Genomic DNA, 18,875 nt, shown 5'->3' with positions numbered 1-18,875 from the left:
ATTAAAAATGTTTTGTGTAATTACGCTCAAGTCTTTCTTTTTTATGACGACGTTCATTTGTTTTTCCGTCAACCACGTGAACACGTCTGTTGACGACGTCATGACGCCAGAGACGGCGTTGCCGGGACAACGACACTGCGTCGGAAAGCGCAAGAGGACCTCTTATTAGGTAAACAGAAAATGTTGAATTTGAAAATTCGTTGCGTCTCACGAACAAAGTTTATTTTGCGGCTTAAACATTTGGACGAATAGCCGTTAGCTCGCTAAGCTAAACCTTCGTCTTCCCTCGAGTGTTTATCCGCCAATGTCTCATTTTGTTGTCTCAAGTATATATCTAAAATAACTGTAAAATGTCTTAAATTTTACTCGGGCAAAGTCCCTAGAATCTAGAGTGAAAACTGACGGGATTATGTTCGTAACGAATAATCACACAAGTACAATTTAGTAACTTTTGTTGAAAACATAAAAACTTTAGTCGATACTGTCCACTAACTATTGATAAGTATCGCAATATCCGGGTGATTTGCATTTCCGGCGACACCAAAAAAAAAAAAAAGTCAACGAACACAAGCATTTTCCACATCAAAATGTGAAAAGTCCAACCGACAGAAACAGTTCCTTCTTTAAAATGCTCATCTTTTTCAGAGCTTTTCGGATTTTGTTTCCACATATTCAGTATTTTATATTTTTCATCGAAATACTACTTAGTGGGAATCTACAAATCGTTCTCCTTATTTGCGACAGAGCCGTAAATTATTTCCCCCCACTTTCACAACAACGCCAGTATTCGAAATCTTCAACAAAACGACTGTTATCAAAAGACGGAATCCAAATGAGATTCTGAATTACAATTCTCTTTGTTATCCGAGGAAGCACTCGGAAGGATTACGGTTCCATCCTTTTTATCCTCTTCCTCGCCTTTTTGATGAAGGTGAAGATGGATGAGAGCTTTCAACCCCTGCGGGTCCCCCCTCAGATGTCCATTTATGCCGACCAGCACAACATTATACATCTGGTCCAGGTGCGCCACTCAATATCTATCTATGGTCCAGGTGCGCCACTCAATATCTATCTATCTATCTATCTATCTATCTATCTATCTATCTATCTATCTATCTATCTATCTATCTATCTATCTATCTATCTATCTATCTATCTATCTATCTATCCATCCATCCATCCATCCATCCATCCATCCATCCATCCATCCATCCATCCATCCATCCATCCATCCATCCATCCATCCATGTGTATGTTTGATTTATTTATTAATAATTACATGCATGTGTGTGTTTCAGAGTATGGTGTCCAGCCTGGCTGTGGACCAGCCGCAAGACCCCATCGCGTACCTTCTGCTTTTGCTGCAGGAAAGCAGCGTGCACGGTCAGTCACCTAAACACACTCACAGTCGGGGTAGCACAAAAACATAACCCTCTTTGCGTATGAGCGGAAATGTTCCGAATGCTCAAGAAACAAGAATTTTGACATTAGCCTGACTAACATAGTAATTCTCTTGTTGTTTAATGTTTAATTAATTTGATTTGGGAAAATATGTTTTGAAACATTGTTTCAAATGATGAACTTGATTAATCTTTTGATGATTTGGTCATTGCTTTGTTTAGTCTGCTTTGTCACTTTGTTTAGTGACATGTCAGAAGATTTTTAAAAAAAGTAGTAGATTTTTTTGCCCATTTTTTTCTTTTCAAGAAAAATGATATTCAGAATCCATTTGGACAATTGTATGTCCTTAACCAATCGCTGATCAAGAAACAATTGGGTATGGGCCAATAGGAGATGGCCACTGTTTGAAAATGCGAGAAAATTATACATATTGGATTTAGTACCCAAATGGCCCGAGTCGTATTTAAAAAAAAAAATGCAGTTTGGACCAATCTATTGACACGAGTGACAAAGCCCACATGTCTTATTTTTGCACAAAATTCCACTTAAGGTTTAATAATGGAAATGTTTGAATCTGTAAAAAAGGAATAAAATACAAAATGATTAAAATGTTGTTTTTGATTTTGAATCAACCATTCACTTTGCCATTCAGTTCCCAGGGTGGTCCTGCTGGGTCCCCCCGCCGTGGGCAAAACCACTCTGGTGAGTCGAGCGGTACGCGCCCGCCCGTCAACCGGCCGGCTGGGTCACGTGACCTCCCGCGTGCCGGACAGGCGGGGAGGCTGTGCGCCGATCTCGGAGCTGTTCACGTCACCATGGAATCGCTCCTGGATGACGAATCGCAGCTCGGCGAGCAGGCGCGCAAATCCGCCCTCAAGCAGCAGGTACAGGCGCATACGCAACAATTCGCCCGCAACACCTCAACGCTGGTTTTTGTGCATGTTCAGGAAGTGCCTGATCAGCTTCTCGTCGATTTGATTCAAGCCAGACTCAAACAGTCCGACTGCTTCAACACGGTACACGCACACGCACACGCACACACGCCGGGGTTAGCAGCGTTTGGGATTTTTCATAAGTTTTTTACTTGTTCGAAATGTTTTCTTTTTTGTCAGTTTTGGTATTAGCTTTTTAATCTTCATAGAGTGCAAGATTTATTTAAAAAAAAGACAGAAAAAAAGGTTGTTACATATTACGCAATAAAATCTACTGTTCTCAACCGATTAGTTGAACTTCTTTCAAATGTTAGGACACAGAGCAATACTAAAATAAATGCATTTCAAATGAACCCTAAAAGTTCCTATTTTAATTTAATTAGGGCTGGAACTATAGCGATAATTTTGCTAACCGGTTATCTGTTGACTATTTTGTGTTTCGCTTTAATTTTCATGCCCTAATTCAATATATGTCATTCCAAATTGACATGAAATAATTATGAATCAATTACTATTATACTATCAATTACTTTGGTCCATAACATGTAAGAAAATTGCCAAAAATGGAAATGGGAATGGGAATTTTATGTATCAATGTTTTGCTATTGCTTTACATGGGTACCGTCGAAGGAAAATCAGTAATTGAACAATTGTTTAACTTGTTGAATTAGTTTTTCACATCTTTGCACAATAGTGACTTTTTAATAAAAAAAAAAATAAAAATCTTGCAATGGACAAGCACGCTATGTATTTAAATAAATAATCTATTAAAAATTAAAACTAAGAAAAAAGTCAAAGTGAAGTTCTAATAATAATATAATATAATAATAACAATAATATATATATATATATATATATATATATATATATATATATATATATATATATATATATATATATATATATACATACACACATATATATATATATATATATATACATACACACACACATATATATATATATATATATATATATATATATATATATACACACACATATATATATATATATATATATATATATATATATAAAAGGTATATGGTGCATTTCAGGGCTGGGTGCTGGATGGGCTTCCTCAAACTCGGCTGCAAGCTCGGAGTCTCCAGCAGGGCGGCGTCATTCCCAAACACGTTGGTAGGTCGTTTTCTTGTTTTGTTTTGTTTTTACACGAAGCAGGTGTATGCTCTGGGTGTTTGCATGTCAGGAATTGACGTGGTGCTGTCCTGTGACAGTTCTACTGGATGCCGGTGAAGACGTTCTCCTAGAGCGACATCGTGGCAGGCTGCTGGACCCGCTCACCAGAGGTACGCCACTAACACCTGGGATGACTTGCCGCAAACGACACACCTTCCCGTGTTCAGACGTGTACCACGAGACATTCGCAAAGCCATCCGAGGCGACGGCGATGCTGCGTGCGGAGAAGTCCGCTGCACAAGTCGGGGGGCTGACGGCAGACCTGCAGCGTTATCGCTGCAAGGTCACCGGCTTGAGCTCCGCCTACCGACACATCCTCAAGATGGTGGACGCCGACCAGCCGCCGATTGACGTGTACCAGCAAGGTCGGCTTTGCTACATCGCTACTAGCCTCAATTTAGCTAACGCTACGTCTCTCAAGTTTGAAAACGTTTTTTTTGATAGCACGCCATGAGCCAATCAAATATTAACACCCATTATAAAACTGTATTCAAAAACGTTTCGCATAATTACTTGTTCGTGTGAACATTCACATATGTGATGTGTGTGTGTGTGTGTGTGTGTGTGTGTGTGTGTGTGTGTGTGTGTGTGTGTGTGTGTGGTATAGCGGTGGCGTTTTTGCGGACTCGCCGTTGTTCCAGAACTCCAAGAGTTCTTCTGTTAGGCCCACCAGGGTCAGGGAAGAAACTCCAAGCCAAGATGCTGGCTGACAAATACAAGATGGTGGACGGTACGCACACAAATTCATGAAGATGCATACACTCACTGTGATAATGTCTTGTTTCCGTGTTAGTGTGTTGCAATGACCTTATACATTGGGCTGAAACTGACCCGTCTCCAGTGGGAGAAGAGGTCCGGACATACCTGCACCACACTCGAACAGGTGGGCGGAGCTTTGTCTTGTTTTGTGTCAGAATTATCAAAATGAGAGACCGGAGACAAAGAACACAACCTGAGTCAAATTCTCAGTTATTTATATTGAACCAGAACACATTACAATTCATGTTTTCTGCCTTCAATGACGCCTGGAATCAAACTTCTCCCAAATTTTGGGGCGTCCCAGAATTTGTTGAAAGTCAGTTAAAAAAAAACAACTTTAAATAACTATTAAGATTTTTTGTGAGAATTTTTGTGTCGTTTTTTACATACAAGCCTGATGTATGTGCTATCGTTCACTCCAGTCTAGTGACCCCCTACATGGAGGTGCAAAACATTTAAAGCGTTATACTCACAGGCCTGTGTGTGTGTGTGTTCATTTCAGTTCCAATGAGTGTGACCTTAGAAGTCTATCAAGAGCGTCTAAATCGTGCAGACTGCAGCCAGCGAGGTTGGATCCTTCACCATCTGCCGTGCGACCTCCAGCACGCCAAACATCTTATGAACTCTCTCAACGCACCCAACAGGTTACAACTGTACACACACAACACATTGGGTGTGTCAGCACATGTGTGTGATTTTGTTTTTGCTGTCTCTTTTGGAACCTCTTGTCCTTGTGGGGACATTTGTGCCAAAATGGCCGCACAAGGACAACACTTGATTTTACACTTCATTTTTTGATTGAATTTTGGTTGAGGGTTAGGATAAACGTCAGGGTTAGGCAATCAGTTAGGATTGTTAGAACGAGGAAATACATTTTGCGATTGGGATGGCCCCACTAAGATAGTAAGTAAGACAAATGTGTGTGTGGCAGGGTTTTCTTCCTGGAATTGACTGACGACGTTTGTTTACAAAGAAGCACGATGAAGCACACCATGGCTGATCCCAGGTCAGTTTAACAGGCGCGCTGTATGGGTTTCAATTAAAAAACAAATAGAAGTTGTGCAGGTGGCTTATTCCTAGTAGTGATGGCAGATTACAGTCCATCTCGTCCACACATGCTGATTTTTGACATTAATTACTTTTAAGCAAATTTTAATCCGTTAGCAGTCAAAATATAATTTTCTGTAATTTCAACCAAATTTATTCTAATTTTTTTACATTTGCATTTGTCAATTGATATATTTGGAATCCGATGAGAAACTCAATGCCATTTCACACTGGTGAATAACAAATTAGGATGAGAAGAGGAGAGGCTTTTGTCATGCAAACATGTGGTAAACATTGCCCCCTGGTGGTAGATTACAAAGTGCTTGATTTGACTTGTAATCAAAATTGCTTGACTTGAAATATTAATATCGCAGAAGAAGAGCTTATTAATCGTGGCAGCCAATATTGTGATTGCGATGAAAATTTGATTAATTCTGCAGCCCTAATTAATCGCTTTTTTTTTTATAAACAACCATTGAGACCTTGTTGAATTTTTGCCTCGACACCAAATGATCTGATTTCTGTTGTCCTTCACATAAGAATTAATATATCTGTTTTGAAATAAATTAAAAGAAAAGTGTTTATAAACACTTAATTTTCCAACAAAAATCAAACATTTCTGCAATTTTTTTCTGTTCAAGACCAAACCACTAACTGAGGCTTGAATCATTTATAATTTGCATTATCTGCATTGTTTAAAATAATCTCATGTGTTTGACTAAATGAACAGAACTCAATATGCACGTTTTTAATAGACATAAGAGAGATGATTATTATGTCATGTGATCTGTGATGGCTCTTCCTGTTCAGTGTTCCCACTGTGCCCCGTGATGCCCGCGATTGTGCAAACATCACACGCGCTGTCACACGCGAGCTCGGCGTGTACAGAACGCACACGCCAGGCCTGCAGGTACACACACACACACACACACACACACACACACACACACACACACACACACAGTTATCAATATGTTTTCAATATGCGTACATTGTGTGTTTTGTGTAGTGTGTGTTTCCAGATGGAGTCCACGTGGATGCAGATCAGGATCCTCAGTGTGTGTTTGAGGCTTTAGACAGACAACTCACCATCCAAACACACGGATACTGACGCACAGAAATGCTGACACACTTCTGTTTTTTGTCATTGCTTCAATATTTGTCTTTGAGTAAGATATTTATTTAGCTGTGTTCAGTCGAAAGCATAGGGCATTCCTTTTCTTTTTTTCTTTCATTTGTTACAGTTGCAGCAATTCGGCTGCTGTTTTGTTCAACACATTTGGCCACAGATGATTGCCATCTGTGGCCAAAACATTTTTTGCCACAGATGCAATAAAAACATTTTTTGCACTGTTTTTGCATTCGATATGATACTTAAGCAACATACCAAGGTTATGGTGTCCAAAAGTAGAAAGTATATCCAGTCCTTTTGTTTTTGCTGTATCCTGAAGCCTTTCAGGTTGAAAGATGAGTATGGGACAAAAGTTGACAATTACAGCTGAAATGTATTATTTAATTTAGGTACGGCGAAGTAGAATTGCTACCGTGCCATATCTAAAGTGTTGCAAACATAGTTGAACAAACTGGAAAAAGTCAAGAAGATTAAAAAAGTTATTAAGTTGCTATTTTATTGTTCCTGTTCCTTTTGAACATGTGTTATACAAAAAGAACAATTGTATATCTAGTTTTACACACTACACATTGTTTTGCGGCAGGATTACCCATTCATACGCGCTTTTTCAACAGTTTTCTGGTTCATTTGGTCACGTGGCTTCCAAAAACTGACCTTTGAATAAACCGTACCAGATCAACTTTTTCATTACATTTTCAGCCGACAGAAAGTGGCATATAGCTTTAAAGAAGGTTTTGTTGCTTAATTCCTTCATTTGCACCATAGAGACAATAAATGACATGAAAATACCGCTGAGAAATCAATATATTCTGGTCGGATTAGTTAACGAATGGCAACGTAATATGGCCGCCAGTGGTTTCGCTTTTCCTCAGCAAATAAGGTGACCATTCGCAAAAAAGTCCACAGCTGAGCTAAATGTGACAATTTTACAGATTTTCACTTTTTTAACGTTACAAAAAGACGAAATTTCGGCCCTGGGAACATTGGTGACGTATATATCTGGTTTTTGTTTCCGCGGGGAACCTTAAACATACGAACGCTGTCAAGACGGAAGTGGTCCCTTTAATTTATTTTTACAACCATCCAAATGATTCTCTCCATCTGCTGCTGAAAGGTAAGAGCGACACGATATTCATAATATATAATCAAGACGTGTTATTTGCGATTTATTATTTTGCTTAAAAGTGTGGATTTTAAAATCGCTATTGTTTAATCGGCAGTGTTTATCATATGAAAACCTATGTTTTCACAGTCCTGATCCTATTAGTATAACATGTACAATTATATTTAATTATTCAATTATATTTATTTATTAGCTGTTTAATAATGTAATTGTATACTATGCCGTGCACTGTCAATTCTAAATAAAACAAAATATAGGTAAGTAAAAAAAGACAGGAAAAATAAATGCACATTGAGAAAACGAGTACATGAGCTGTTGTCTTGTAGGTGACGTCTTCATTGGTTATCAAAAACAGCTGATTTTCAAATTGTTCGGAAATTGTTTTGATAACTGACCAATCCTACAGAGACTTTGCTTAATTTGAAATCGCCCAACTCTTTGGAATGTCAACCTTTCAACAAAAAATATGATAAATTGACACAATAATGAACATATTAATACATAATGCAGCCAATCATTAGTTGCAACTATGTTTAGACAATAGAATGTATCACTGGTGTCAGGTGGAATTCTTGTAGCTCCAAATAGTTTTCTTCTCATGAAGCCCCGGAATTTTGTTCAGCGTAAGCCGTTTTCGACACTATCCACACGCGCTGACTGAGCAAATGTATACATTTTTGAAAATCAATGAAATGTCCCTCATTGGGACAGGAGGTTTTGTCCATTGACCGGCTATATGTAAACAAAAAAAAGCAACGACCTAAATTATGTATGATAAATAAGGAATAAGAAAAAGTATGTAAGTTAAAACAATATTTAAATGAAAACATGGCAAGTAAGTTTATATTTATGTAGTTTAAAATTTAGTACCCTGAATTAACTAAAAAGTATTTTTGTTTTCCTGTCAGCCTGTCATGGCGGACCTTTCAGGGTTACTTGATAAGCTTCAGCTGGATGACGATGAGCAGCCCCTCCCCTCTGAATCGCTCCCACCCATCGAGGTGCTTCTGCCCGAACTGCGTCAACGTCTGATTGGCCGTCCGGCGCAACCCAACCTCCCGGTCGAGAGGGTGGCTCGGCTCTTCCGGGCGGCCCATCCCCAATGGCTGCTGGGTTCAGCCGACGGGCTGGAGGCGGCTTACGTCTCTGTGGTCTGCGCTCTGATTGGTTGCGCCGCTCTGCCGCAGTGTGACCGCCACACACCACCAGCGGCTAGTCACTACCTCGGTGTGCCCGCCGTGTCCGGCGCCCTGCAAGCCCTGCTTGCAAAACTTCAGGCGGTAGGCCCAGACCGGCGTGCTCGGGCCCTGACGCTAGCCGTGGCGCCGCATGTCTTTGTGTTTGCTGTCACACACATGGAGGTAAGCGTGTGTGTGTGTGTGTGTGTATATATATATATATATATATATATATATATATATATATATATATATATATATATATATATATATATATATACATATATATATATATATATATATATATATATATATATATATATATATAGGTACATGTATATAGATTTGCACACACATCTGCAGGAGCACTCGTGGACGAGCCATGCTTCAAGAGAAGCATCTCACAAGCTGAAATCGCAGTTGCTGGCAGCGGGAGGTTGGAGAGACTCCGCCCACATGCTGACAGGAGGCGGGACCGGCGCCGAGGAGGGCATCTTGGAGGCGGTCCTTGATGTCCTGCAACCCGCACTCACCAAGTGAGGGGTGTCCGTCATCATGCCAGTCCTTTGAAAAAGGACTTCAGAGCAATGAAGGAACTCGCGTTCATTACAGGGATGCGCGGCAGCGATGCGACGAGATCGACGAAGTGGATTGGGTGTTCGCGTGGACGCTGCTCCAGGTGCGACTCAAGTGCACGCGCAGCACGTGACATTGCTCTGTACGTCCCATCTCCTTATTGGCTGAGACCCGAGTGATGTCATTGCATGCCCAGGTGCAGCTCCCCTTTCTGGGCCCTCTGTTGCCCCGCCTCCTGGGCCCCTCCCTCCTACTCTGCGACCACCATGGGACAGACAAGTGCTTGCTGGGAATTCGCTGCCTGCACCACATTGTCAGAAACACGGTCAGAATGACACCCATGCACACATAAAAACACACAGAAACTCTCAAATACACATTTTAAAAAATAATACAAATTGGGTCAAATGTATTCATTTTAGCCAAAAAGTTGAGTGAGTGCATTTTTTTTTTTTTTTATCAAATTCTTTTCGCATCCATTTTTTTTTTTAACCAACATATTTTGTACTCTTCAAATCCAGCTGGCTCCAGCCTTCCTGTGTTGAGTTACTCGTTAAAAACTCATGTAAATTCAAAAGTTGATCCTGCACTTTTTGACCAAAATTGGGTGATTTTTGACTTAAGTTTTTGCTTTAGAAGGGCTTATACATGAAAAGAGACCAATCAAACGTTTTAAGTTACTCATTTAACCCAAAAGGTTTGGTCAGTCTCTTTTGAGGTTATTTTTCAACCAAATGTTTTCCAATGTGAGCTGTTTTTGTGTTTTTTGTTGTTTTGTTTTTTTTAATAATTTTTAAACTCTAAAAACAGTTAGGTCAAAAGTAACCCAATTTGGGTACTTAGGGAACCAATTAAACATTTTGAATTAATTATTAAACCCCAAAACTTGGGTCAGTTTATTTTTCCTCTGTCTCAGCTGTTTGTGGTCAAAACAATATATTCCACTCTAAAATCTGTCAAAAATAAATGGGTCAAAAAGGGATCGACCCAATATTTTGTCATTCATTGAACCTTAAAAAATGGGGTCATTCCCTTCTTTAAACCAATTTGGGTTAAAAAAAAATTAGTGTGAAGAATATGTTGATAAAATAAAGATTACACTCAAAATCAGGTGAAAACAAGACCAACATTTTGAGTTACTCATTTACCCCAAAAATGTTGGTTCAGTCCCTTTTTGACCCAACTACCGTTATTTTTCACCCAACTGCTTTCAAGTGTAATCTTTTTAACCGCTATTTTTCACACTTCAAAAAACAGATTGGGTCAAAATGGGAACCCAACTTTTAAGTTTTGAATTTAACCCCCTAAAAATTGGGTCAGTCCCTCTTGACCTAATTGCTTTGAGAGTATTTTTTTTATCCAACTTTTTCTGACACTCTAAAAACAGTTGGCTCAGAAAGAACCCAAATTGGGTTGAAGTGGGACCAACCCAACTTTTTACAGTATTGATTTTACCCCCAAACTATTTGTGTTTTGAAAGAAGTGTTTTTAGAGTGAATTTGGGTTAAAAAATGATTACACTCATAAAGCATACTGAACGAAAGGTTCACACACCTGAAAACTTTTTATCCCATTCAGTAATTTGTTTTTTATGTGTTTAGAGCAGCAGTGAGTTACGCGCTCTGAACCGGGCCGACGTAATGTACGAGGCGCTGTTCAAGCATCTGCACGGCACAAACGCCAATGTCATCCAGGTAAGCCGTGCGCAGGTTGCCACGGCAACAATGCCTCGCTAACCCGTTGCTGTGGCGCGCACGTAGTTGGTGTTGCATTGCCTGTTGGACCTGCTGCCCGTTTTGGAGAGCCCCCCCTCGGCGAGCGCCTCCCACCCTCCCTCCAAGGCCCGCCGCAGGACGGCCGGTCGCCACGACGACGTGCTGCGTCTGCTCCTCACGCGCATGGAGGCTGAACACAAGCTGGCGCTCAGGAGAGTCTATGCGCAGGCGCTGCCGGCCTACCTGCAAAGGTGTGTGTGCGTGTGTTTGAGAGAATGTGAGTCCTAAGTTTTAATGTTGATTCAGCCCACGCTAAAAAATAAGGTAAATTCTCTGTGTTTTTGCTTCATTTGGGTTGATTTCAAATCAGCGTCCAAAAATGTTCATTTGGACAGTTATGGTGATTAGATATTTCACAAATACGTCTTCTGTAGATCAGCATATGGTCAGGTTTGAGATGTCATCCACTTGTATTTTTTAGGCTTATTTGTAGACACTTGTAGAGAGTTTTACTCTACAGTTTTAGAGTTTTACTCTAACTTATACACTAACTGTCCTGTTATCCCTTCCCATCCTTTAGTTTCACAGAGAGCCGCAGTTATAATAGCGACAACCAGAAGTCTAATTAAAGTCAAGCCTGTAGCTGACCAAACATGATAACAATTAGAGTTTACACTTGAAATTCCAATTTATTACAAAAGAAATCTAGGCATGAGATTTACTCTATTCGTGTCTCCCTCAAAGCATGTGTGATTCTGAGAAATGCACGTCTACACGACACGTGATTGGCTCCCGGTGCGACCATGATAGTTGGGGCGGGAGTAGATTATAACCCCTGCCCTCATTGATCAATATACAGTATATATACACACTTTCACAACAAAGTTAATGCCACTGTTCATGTGTGTGTTTAGGATGGGCGTGTGCTCTTGTCGCCACTTTGGTCGTCTTCGTCGAGTTTTGCCGGCTTACCTAGAAGTCAGCGACGCACCTGAAGAGCTGACGCGAATCGACGCGCTTCAAGCCCTCCAACACATTTTGACAGCAGCGTGGCCACGGTCAGCACACAACACGTACACGCTATTTACTTTTTTTAGCAATTTTTTTTAACTCTTCTGGAAACTATTTTAACTACTGTTATTTTTATTAAATGATAAAGGGCAAACAATTTTATTGGCATGCATTGGAATCCTTAGTTATTGAGTACACATGCGTGGAGCTACAAATGTGGTGAAAACATTATTGTTAGTCTCAATCATTGACTTCATATTGGCTTCCATAGATATGCTTTTTTTTCTTAAATGCTAAATGTGCAAATGTGATCTCCTGCTGGTCACTAAGAGGAAAGGTGGCGGTTGCAGGTTAGCGTGCGGCGTCGGCGCGTGGCTGCCGTGTTTGCTGCGCCTGCTGGTGGACGTGTGGTCCGAGCCCCGCCTCCGCCCCGACGTCAAGCTTGAGTTGAGCGGCCGGGCGGCGCGCTGCGTGGCCCTGCTGGACGCTGCCGCCCACGGACGGCTACAGGTGGGCGTGTGCGACTGACTCAATGCTAACGTGTTTGTGTGTCTAACAACGCGTGTGTGCGTGTGCTTTACTCAATACAAAAGCCGGGTAGGCGTATACAGACGTAGGAATACACAACAATAATGGGTGTTTTTAATTTTATTGAACAGGGTGAGTGTGTGTATAACTACACCACTCTATGTTGGTGCTTCATGTTAGACAACAGTATTTTTTTTTTTTTAAACAAAATGTGTGTGTACGTACATAGAGCTACACAATTGTGTGTTTTAGTTAACCCTACACAACTAGTGTATTCATATTTATCTGGAACGCGACATAATACATATTTTTAATTTTATGCAACAGGCGTGTGTACAACACTGTGTATCTTAGTGTTTAAATGCACAACAGTTTGTGTGATGTTACATAAGCGTTATAATTGTGGCGCGTTTAGATTCAAGCAGTTGTTTTGAAGTACACAAAGTAATGTGTATTTCTTTACAAAACAAGTGAATGTGCGTTTGGGTGAGCAACACGACACACCAATATGTGTTATTAATTTGACACTACAGTAAAATGTGTTTATCGTGACAGCACAAGTGTTAACATCACAGCGTTAGTGTGTGTGCTTTTCAAACTTAACACAAACTGTGTGTGTGTGTGTGTCAGTGTGCACTAGAGGAGGTGGACGCAAGCTGTTGTGCTCCTGAGGTTGCGAGTTGCCTAGCGACAATAACCAAAACGACTGAGATGAGCCAATCCCGTCGGACGTGAGCAGGTTGTTTTGGTCGTCGCGGCAATAGTTTCCCACCTGCAAAGCCAAGTTTGTCCTCCTCTTTCCTCCCGCTAGCCTTTCAAAATAAAAGTTTTCAAACATGCCTTGTGTCATTCCCAGCAAGGTTGTATCTTGCGCCATTTTCACAAATGCTGAGGGGACATTTTTTGATAGCGCTGCGATGCCACCGCGATCCAACGTGTGGTGCTCTAACCATCGGGCAACACTCCGCGCTGGACACACACAAAAGAGGTGGGGGGGGGGCCAAAAGTTAATACAAAAATAGGCAAAAAACAACAAAAATGTGATAAAAATTGCCCAAATATAATAAAAAAGTATAATGGTGCTAAGAGTTTTTTTTTTAAGTCACGCTGTCATGAAAATCATCTTCAGAACGGCAAGTAATAATTGTTGAAACAATTTCAGAAGAACAATGCAAGTGATGTTTTGCATTGTAGTCCTCCAAAACTGATAAAAAGAAAAAACTTCAAATTGATCCGTTACCATGCGGACGTTCACATTTTGACCCACTACCACGTTCTTATGCAATAAATTTCACGTCTAAATATTATATCGTTCACGATTTAATGCAAAATAAGTTTCACATTTTAATGCAACATTATCATTTGGCTTCAAAATTTTATGAGCGGACTCCTAAGGTTTTCCTTGCCGTTCATTTTTTTTTTTAATTCTTGGTTTTTTATTTCTTCAAAAATGTTTTGTTTAGAAAATGACACTTGTTTTATTGATTTTGCAATGCGCAAACACTTGATGAAAAGTGCCCTTAGGTCTGTTCAAAACAAATAACTCCCAACCACTGACCAATTGCGTAAATGTAAATCACACTCAGCGACGATTGTACATAGTGGCCCCGCCCTCTCACCTTGAGTCTGCGATGCTCCGCCTCCATGCTGTGAAGCTCCGCCTTCACCCTTTCCGTCTGTACCGAAACCATTAAATCACCTCAATCTGAGTACAACAATAGCGATGCTGCTTGTGGGCGTGTCCAATACCTGATGGAGGGTCTGGCCCAAATGCGCGCTAGCTTCCTGACATTCACACATTAGCTCTGCTAGTCTGCACACACACACACACACACACATTCAAAAGTGTTGCCAAATCAGGTTGTGTTGTGTTTTATGTGTGTGCATACTTGTGTGTGGCCATGGATACTGTGGTGCAGAGTTCCCGGGACTCATCCTCTCTGTCCTGGAGCTCCGCCTCCACAGCGCTCAGGCGCTGGTGCTCCGCCCTTATCCGTTTCTGAAGCTCCGCCTCTTCATCGCGCAGGACTCTGATTTGTTTAAGAAGATTAAAAATGAAAACTAACTGGGGAAAAAAAAATCCAATTTAAAATAGATTAAAAATGTAAGAGTATAAAAGTTTTAAAAAAGTGTTAATGTTCGAAAAAGTACTAAAAGTAATCAAATATTAATAAAACGATTTTAAAAGTAATCATTTAAATAGCAAAATGGCTTGGAAAAGTGTTCAATAGTGTTATAAACTAGTCAAATAGTACTGAAAAATAAATAAATTTTAATGTTTAAAAGTTATCATTTAAATAGAAATATAGTTTTGAAAACATGTTTGAAAAATGTTACATTGTCTTACGCAAGATGTACTCATGAAAACCATGTAAAACACTATTCAAATCATGCCAAATGTTATTGATATTATAGGTTTCATGTTTTGAAGTGATAAATTGCATGTGTTAACGTGATGAATTTGATATTCACATTCTAGAGTAATTAGTTGCACACTTTATCCTGATAAATTTCACATTTTGATGAAGAATTTCACATTTGAACATCATGAATTTCACATTTTATCGTGATGAATTTCACGTTTGATAAATTTCACAGTGGTGTTTAACGTCATAAATTTCACATTTTAACATGTTTAATCATGATCAATTTCACATTGTAAAGTGAAATTGCACACATTGTCATGTTTCACAATTTAATGTGACGGATTTCAAACTGGGGTGAAATTGTACTTTATAACGTGATAAATTTCACACTTCAGCATGATGAATTGCACATTTTATAGCATGTGTCTGATCCATATTTTAACGTGATCATTTTAACATTCTGAATACATTTTTCACATTTCAACGTCACTAATTTGATCTTTTGAGATGGTTGCAGCAAAACGAATGAGTAAGAGTGTTCCAAAGAGTTCCCAACAAAAGAAGAAATTCGAAATTTGAAATTGTGTCATGAAAACAGTTTCAAAAGTGCAAATGCGCTTTTTATTTGACCTTAGACGCAGTGCCATCAGCTTCAGGCTGGTGGCGCTATGCTGGGACTCCGCCTAGGAGACAAACAAATTTTGCTTGAAGTCCCGCCCTGCGCGTCTTTCTACACACCCAAGCTGCGTGCGTGTACGTGCGTGTACCTGGTTGCTATGGAAAATGGCATGCGCGTGCATCAATCGCCTGTCGGCCTCGCGAAGTTCGGCTCGTCTCCTTTGGAGGGTTTGCTCCACGCAGCGTACCTCGTCGCACAAGCGCGACACACTCCTACACTCGCACGCACGACAGATGCGCGTTGGTCATGTCCAGTCCCGGCATGCGCGTGTGTGTCCTCGCGCGCTACCTCTTTGTAGGGGCGTCGCGGTTTTCCAGCTGGAAGGAGAGACAACGAGCCGCCTCCCCCGCGGACGTCCTCTTTTTCACGAGCCCCCCCTTTTTTTGAGATTCCAGATTGGGGCAGCGGGTCACGTGATCTTCTAGTTGGGCTAGGCGCTTCCGGTATCGGGTCACGTGCTCTTCAAGCCGGTCGATGTGGTTGCGATCCTCGCTAGATTGTTGCTGTAGTTGGGCTATGTGCTTCTGGTGTTGGGTCAGGCTGTCCTCCAGTTGGGCTACGTGCTTCTGGTCCTGCATTGGGGCCATTTGGTCTTGGTTTTGATCCACGCTGGGTCTGTTCTGATGTGGTTGACATCAACACACAGGAAGTGGCAGGTTGTGTTTCTTTACTGGCTTGTGAGTGGTTTTGATGTGTGTAAGTGAGTGCCCTTGGTTTTTGCTACATTGTTGGGACCAAATCCAGGGTTTTAATGTCTTTGTGGGGACCTTTTTGGTTGAGGTAAGGGTAAGGCATTGCTTCTCAAATAATGGCTTTGTCTTTGTCATGTGAAGTGTAATTGCAATAAAATAACGTACAGTGTTTTGGTTTTTAGTTTCAGGCACTTTGATGCACTATTTATTTTTTTCAGTTTTAGACTAAGCTATAACCCATATTAACAAAATAAAAAATAATGAATAGTTGATGAAATTAATTAACATTGCTTTTTTTCTTTTGTTAATGTTAAAAATTATACAGATTTAGGTATATGTATACACTTTTTATGGACAAACCTATTCATAGTTAGCGTGTTGATGGGGGAGGGCGAGAAAAGTTCTCTTCTGGGCAAGCTTGGCAAAACTTAATTGAGAAGCACTGGGGTAAGGAGTAGGGCGATCTTTTGTGATGGTTAAGGATAGGTGCTAGGAAATGCATTATGTGGATTTCCCCACTATGCTAGAAAAACCACTGCGTGAAACTGCACTTGTGGGGACCGTTTAGTTGGACCCCACAAGTTTCAACCTCTTTTTGAGGGTCAAGACTTGCTTTTAGATGAGATTAGGGTAAGGGTTAGGGAAATCGTTTGTAATTGTTAAGGTTAGGGGCTAGGAAATGCATTATGTCAATGGGATGTCTCCACTATGATAGAAAAACCCCAGTGTGTGTGTTGTGTGTGTGTATGTTATCTTACATGTCCTAGTTTGAGCTGCTGGTTTCGCTCCTCCCTCAGCTCCTTCAGCTCCGCCTCTAGCCCCGCCCTCTCCCTTTTCAACACCTGGGTTTCCGCCCTGAGCGCCGTCAGCGCCTCCCGTTGGAGTGTCATCTTCTGTGGATGCAGCCCATAAAACATCAGACACTAAAACCGCAAACAACTTGTTTCAGAGCAAAATTTTTGTTTCAGAGCAAAATTTTCAACGTTATTGGGCAAGTGAAAGTTCTTTTCCGCAAGAATTCTGTGGGCCGACCGGTTCAACGGTCACCTGATCACGGGCTTTTGCTGCGTCCAGCAGTTGTTGGCAGCGTCTCTGAGCACAGTCCAGGTGGCGATGAAGACTTTCATTCTGAGCCTGCAGATCGCTGGCCTGGAACGAAAGTAAAAAAAAAAGTTATTTGCGCCATGTCGGAGCCTCAGCAGTCATGCTAATCGTAGCTCTTCAATGTTAGCATCAAGCTAAGGAAGGTGATTTGATCATTGAGCATTCGGGAAGTTGGAACCTTCAGTCTAAGTCCTCTGAGATATTCCTGAAGTCCAGCAAAGATTCCCTCCAGGTCCTTCTGCAGGAGCTCGTTGGCCAAAATCTGCCCTGAAGACCACACGACAAGAGATGTGATCACAAGACGAATAAAAATAGAGAGGATGAGGAGGAGCCCCGTGACTGTCCTCTGTCCTCACCTCCCGTCAGCTGCTGCTCCAGCTCTTGGATCTCTCGCGCATCCACGGCAACGCGAGACAGAAAGTTGTCAAAGTGAGTTTCTACGTCCATCGGCTTCATGCTCATCCCCTCACGCTTAAAACGGAGGTCCGGGCGGTCCTTTACCTTCATTATCATCACGGAAAGTAAGGTAGAAAAGCGCCATATAAGTCAAAGTCCATTTACGGCCTTACGATTCACATTGAGAAAACCAGCACCTAGCGTCCAATCGTGGACAACTAATGCCTTATCAAAAGAATTATTTCTTCAGAAATTATTTTAAGACAATTAACATGCAGTGTACCCTGCATACTTTGAAGTTCAGCATCCACAGAGCCTTCGTGGATTTTTTTTCCCAATAGCTTGTTTTGATGAAAATCATTCATGCATTAGCCCCATTTTTAAGGAACACAATGCATTTATAAATGCGTTTATAAAGAACATCACGTTATTTGGGGGTTTTCTCTCATTAAAAATATCGACGATATTGAGCAAAATGTTCGCCTGGTGACTGAGCTTGCAGGATGCAGTTGAAACAAGACCAAGTTATAACCTATGGTTATTGTAAAAACCACTCATACGCTTTTAGCAATTTTGTGCGGCTTCTCAAAACCTTTCAAATAGGAAAAGTTATGTTTAATGTTCACATTTGACACTACCTCCGCTTGGTCGTCACTTCCACTGCTCCTCGAGTTGCTTTTTGCTTTTTGTACGCATGGCTGGCTAGCTTAGCGGCTAACGTTAACGGCACAGCCTCTCCGCGCGTACCTTCGTTTCTGATGTATTCTACTTCCTAGTTAGCTCTTCAAAATAGTCGCTACTTCTTGTGTAACGTGGGCGCAAGCTTTTATACTGAAATTGCATTTCACCTGCGGAAATTGGAAAATGCTTTATATCGCATGACATGTCGCACTTTTAGTTCGTGACATTTACATTACAAGTCCGTATTATAGGGAAAATCATAGGGAGAACACAACATACAAGGGAAACACAAAACTTGTGATGCTGCTTTATTTGAAGGAGAAAAACTAACATTAGAAGGAAACAACTATCATACTGC

The 18,875-nt window shown here is 40.8% G+C and overlaps 3 protein-coding genes across 6 annotated transcripts; 2 read left to right on the top strand and 1 right to left on the bottom strand.

The window, feature by feature from the left end:
• The first annotated feature begins 78 nt into the window (after nt 1-78).
• ak8 (adenylate kinase 8) lies at nt 79-6,691 on the top strand. 3 transcript variants are annotated; one of them, XM_088428139.1, is made up of 15 exons: nt 79-169; nt 870-1,021; nt 1,299-1,383; nt 2,054-2,103; nt 2,175-2,285; nt 2,349-2,417; nt 3,389-3,470; nt 3,569-3,640; nt 3,698-3,895; nt 4,138-4,260; nt 4,324-4,413; nt 4,792-4,933; nt 5,221-5,295; nt 6,147-6,246; nt 6,346-6,691. In XM_088428139.1, the coding sequence occupies exons 2-15, from the start codon at nt 926-928 to the stop codon at nt 6,445-6,447; spliced, it is 1,395 nt and encodes a 464-aa protein (XP_088284265.1). In that variant the 5' UTR covers nt 79-169; nt 870-925; the 3' UTR covers nt 6,448-6,691. The 3 variants fall into 3 exon arrangements, with proteins under 3 accessions (XP_088284265.1, XP_088284281.1, XP_088284274.1); XM_088428155.1 differs by having other exon boundaries at nt 80-169; nt 932-1,021; XM_088428148.1 differs by having other exon boundaries at nt 110-169; nt 874-1,021.
• An 810-nt stretch (nt 6,692-7,501) lies between these two features.
• On the top strand, nt 7,502-13,438 carry tti2 (TELO2 interacting protein 2). The gene is made up of 10 exons (XM_088428046.1): nt 7,502-7,582; nt 8,500-8,952; nt 9,133-9,305; nt 9,382-9,448; nt 9,542-9,670; nt 10,947-11,039; nt 11,106-11,311; nt 11,975-12,118; nt 12,422-12,581; nt 13,230-13,438. The coding sequence occupies exons 2-10, from the start codon at nt 8,506-8,508 to the stop codon at nt 13,332-13,334; spliced, it is 1,524 nt and encodes a 507-aa protein (XP_088284172.1). The 5' UTR covers nt 7,502-7,582; nt 8,500-8,505; the 3' UTR covers nt 13,335-13,438.
• Nucleotides 12,705-18,587, bottom strand: cntrl (centriolin). 2 transcript variants are annotated; one of them, XM_088428216.1, is made up of 12 exons: nt 18,475-18,587; nt 17,797-17,941; nt 17,619-17,707; nt 17,384-17,485; nt 17,095-17,229; nt 15,933-16,264; nt 15,733-15,856; nt 15,596-15,648; nt 14,489-14,629; nt 14,349-14,412; nt 14,219-14,275; nt 12,705-13,568 (listed from the first exon to the last, which is right to left on the bottom strand). In XM_088428216.1, the coding sequence occupies exons 2-12, from the start codon at nt 17,900-17,902 to the stop codon at nt 13,545-13,547; spliced, it is 1,227 nt and encodes a 408-aa protein (XP_088284342.1). In that variant the 5' UTR covers nt 17,903-17,941; nt 18,475-18,587; the 3' UTR covers nt 12,705-13,544. The 2 variants fall into 2 exon arrangements, 1 of the variants encoding a protein (XP_088284342.1); XR_015867279.1 differs by lacking the exon at nt 14,349-14,412 and having other exon boundaries at nt 14,219-14,304.
• Nucleotides 18,588-18,875: the final 288 nt, after the last annotated feature.

The sequence above is a fragment of the Hippichthys cyanospilos genome, chromosome 1, assembly GCF_059441005.1.
Source record: "Hippichthys cyanospilos isolate Australia breed blue-spotted pipefish chromosome 1, RoL_Hcya_1.0, whole genome shotgun sequence".
In the NCBI taxonomy this organism is placed as follows: Eukaryota; Metazoa; Chordata; class Actinopteri; order Syngnathiformes; family Syngnathidae; genus Hippichthys; species Hippichthys cyanospilos.
The sequence above is the reverse complement of the archived record's forward strand: the minus strand, read 5'-3'. Positions and strand labels throughout refer to the sequence as shown.

Excerpts from the sequence above, each read along its gene's own strand:
- cntrl (XM_088428216.1), bottom strand. The coding sequence starts at position 17,902 with ATGAGCATGAAGCCGATGGACGTAGAAACTCACTTTGACAACTTTCTG. Across the intron at positions 14,413-14,488 it reads GTATCCATGGCCACACACAA|ACTAGCAGAGCTAATGTGTG; the intron begins GTATGCACACAC and ends GTGTGTGTGCAG. Across the intron at positions 14,276-14,348 it reads TGGGCCAGACCCTCCATCAG|ACGGAAAGGGTGAAGGCGGA; the intron begins GTATTGGACACG and ends GTTTCGGTACAG.
- ak8 (XM_088428139.1), top strand. The coding sequence starts at position 926 with ATGAAGGTGAAGATGGATGAGAGCTTTCAACCCCTGCGGGTCCCCCCT. Across the intron at positions 3,471-3,568 it reads CGTCATTCCCAAACACGTTG|TTCTACTGGATGCCGGTGAA; the intron begins GTAGGTCGTTTT and ends GTCCTGTGACAG. Across the intron at positions 6,247-6,345 it reads CGCACACGCCAGGCCTGCAG|TGTGTGTTTCCAGATGGAGT; the intron begins GTACACACACAC and ends TGTTTTGTGTAG.
- tti2 (XM_088428046.1), top strand. The coding sequence starts at position 8,506 with ATGGCGGACCTTTCAGGGTTACTTGATAAGCTTCAGCTGGATGACGAT. Across the intron at positions 8,953-9,132 it reads TTGCTGTCACACACATGGAG|GAGCACTCGTGGACGAGCCA; the intron begins GTAAGCGTGTGT and ends ACACATCTGCAG. Across the intron at positions 9,306-9,381 it reads CTGCAACCCGCACTCACCAA|GGATGCGCGGCAGCGATGCG; the intron begins GTGAGGGGTGTC and ends CGTTCATTACAG.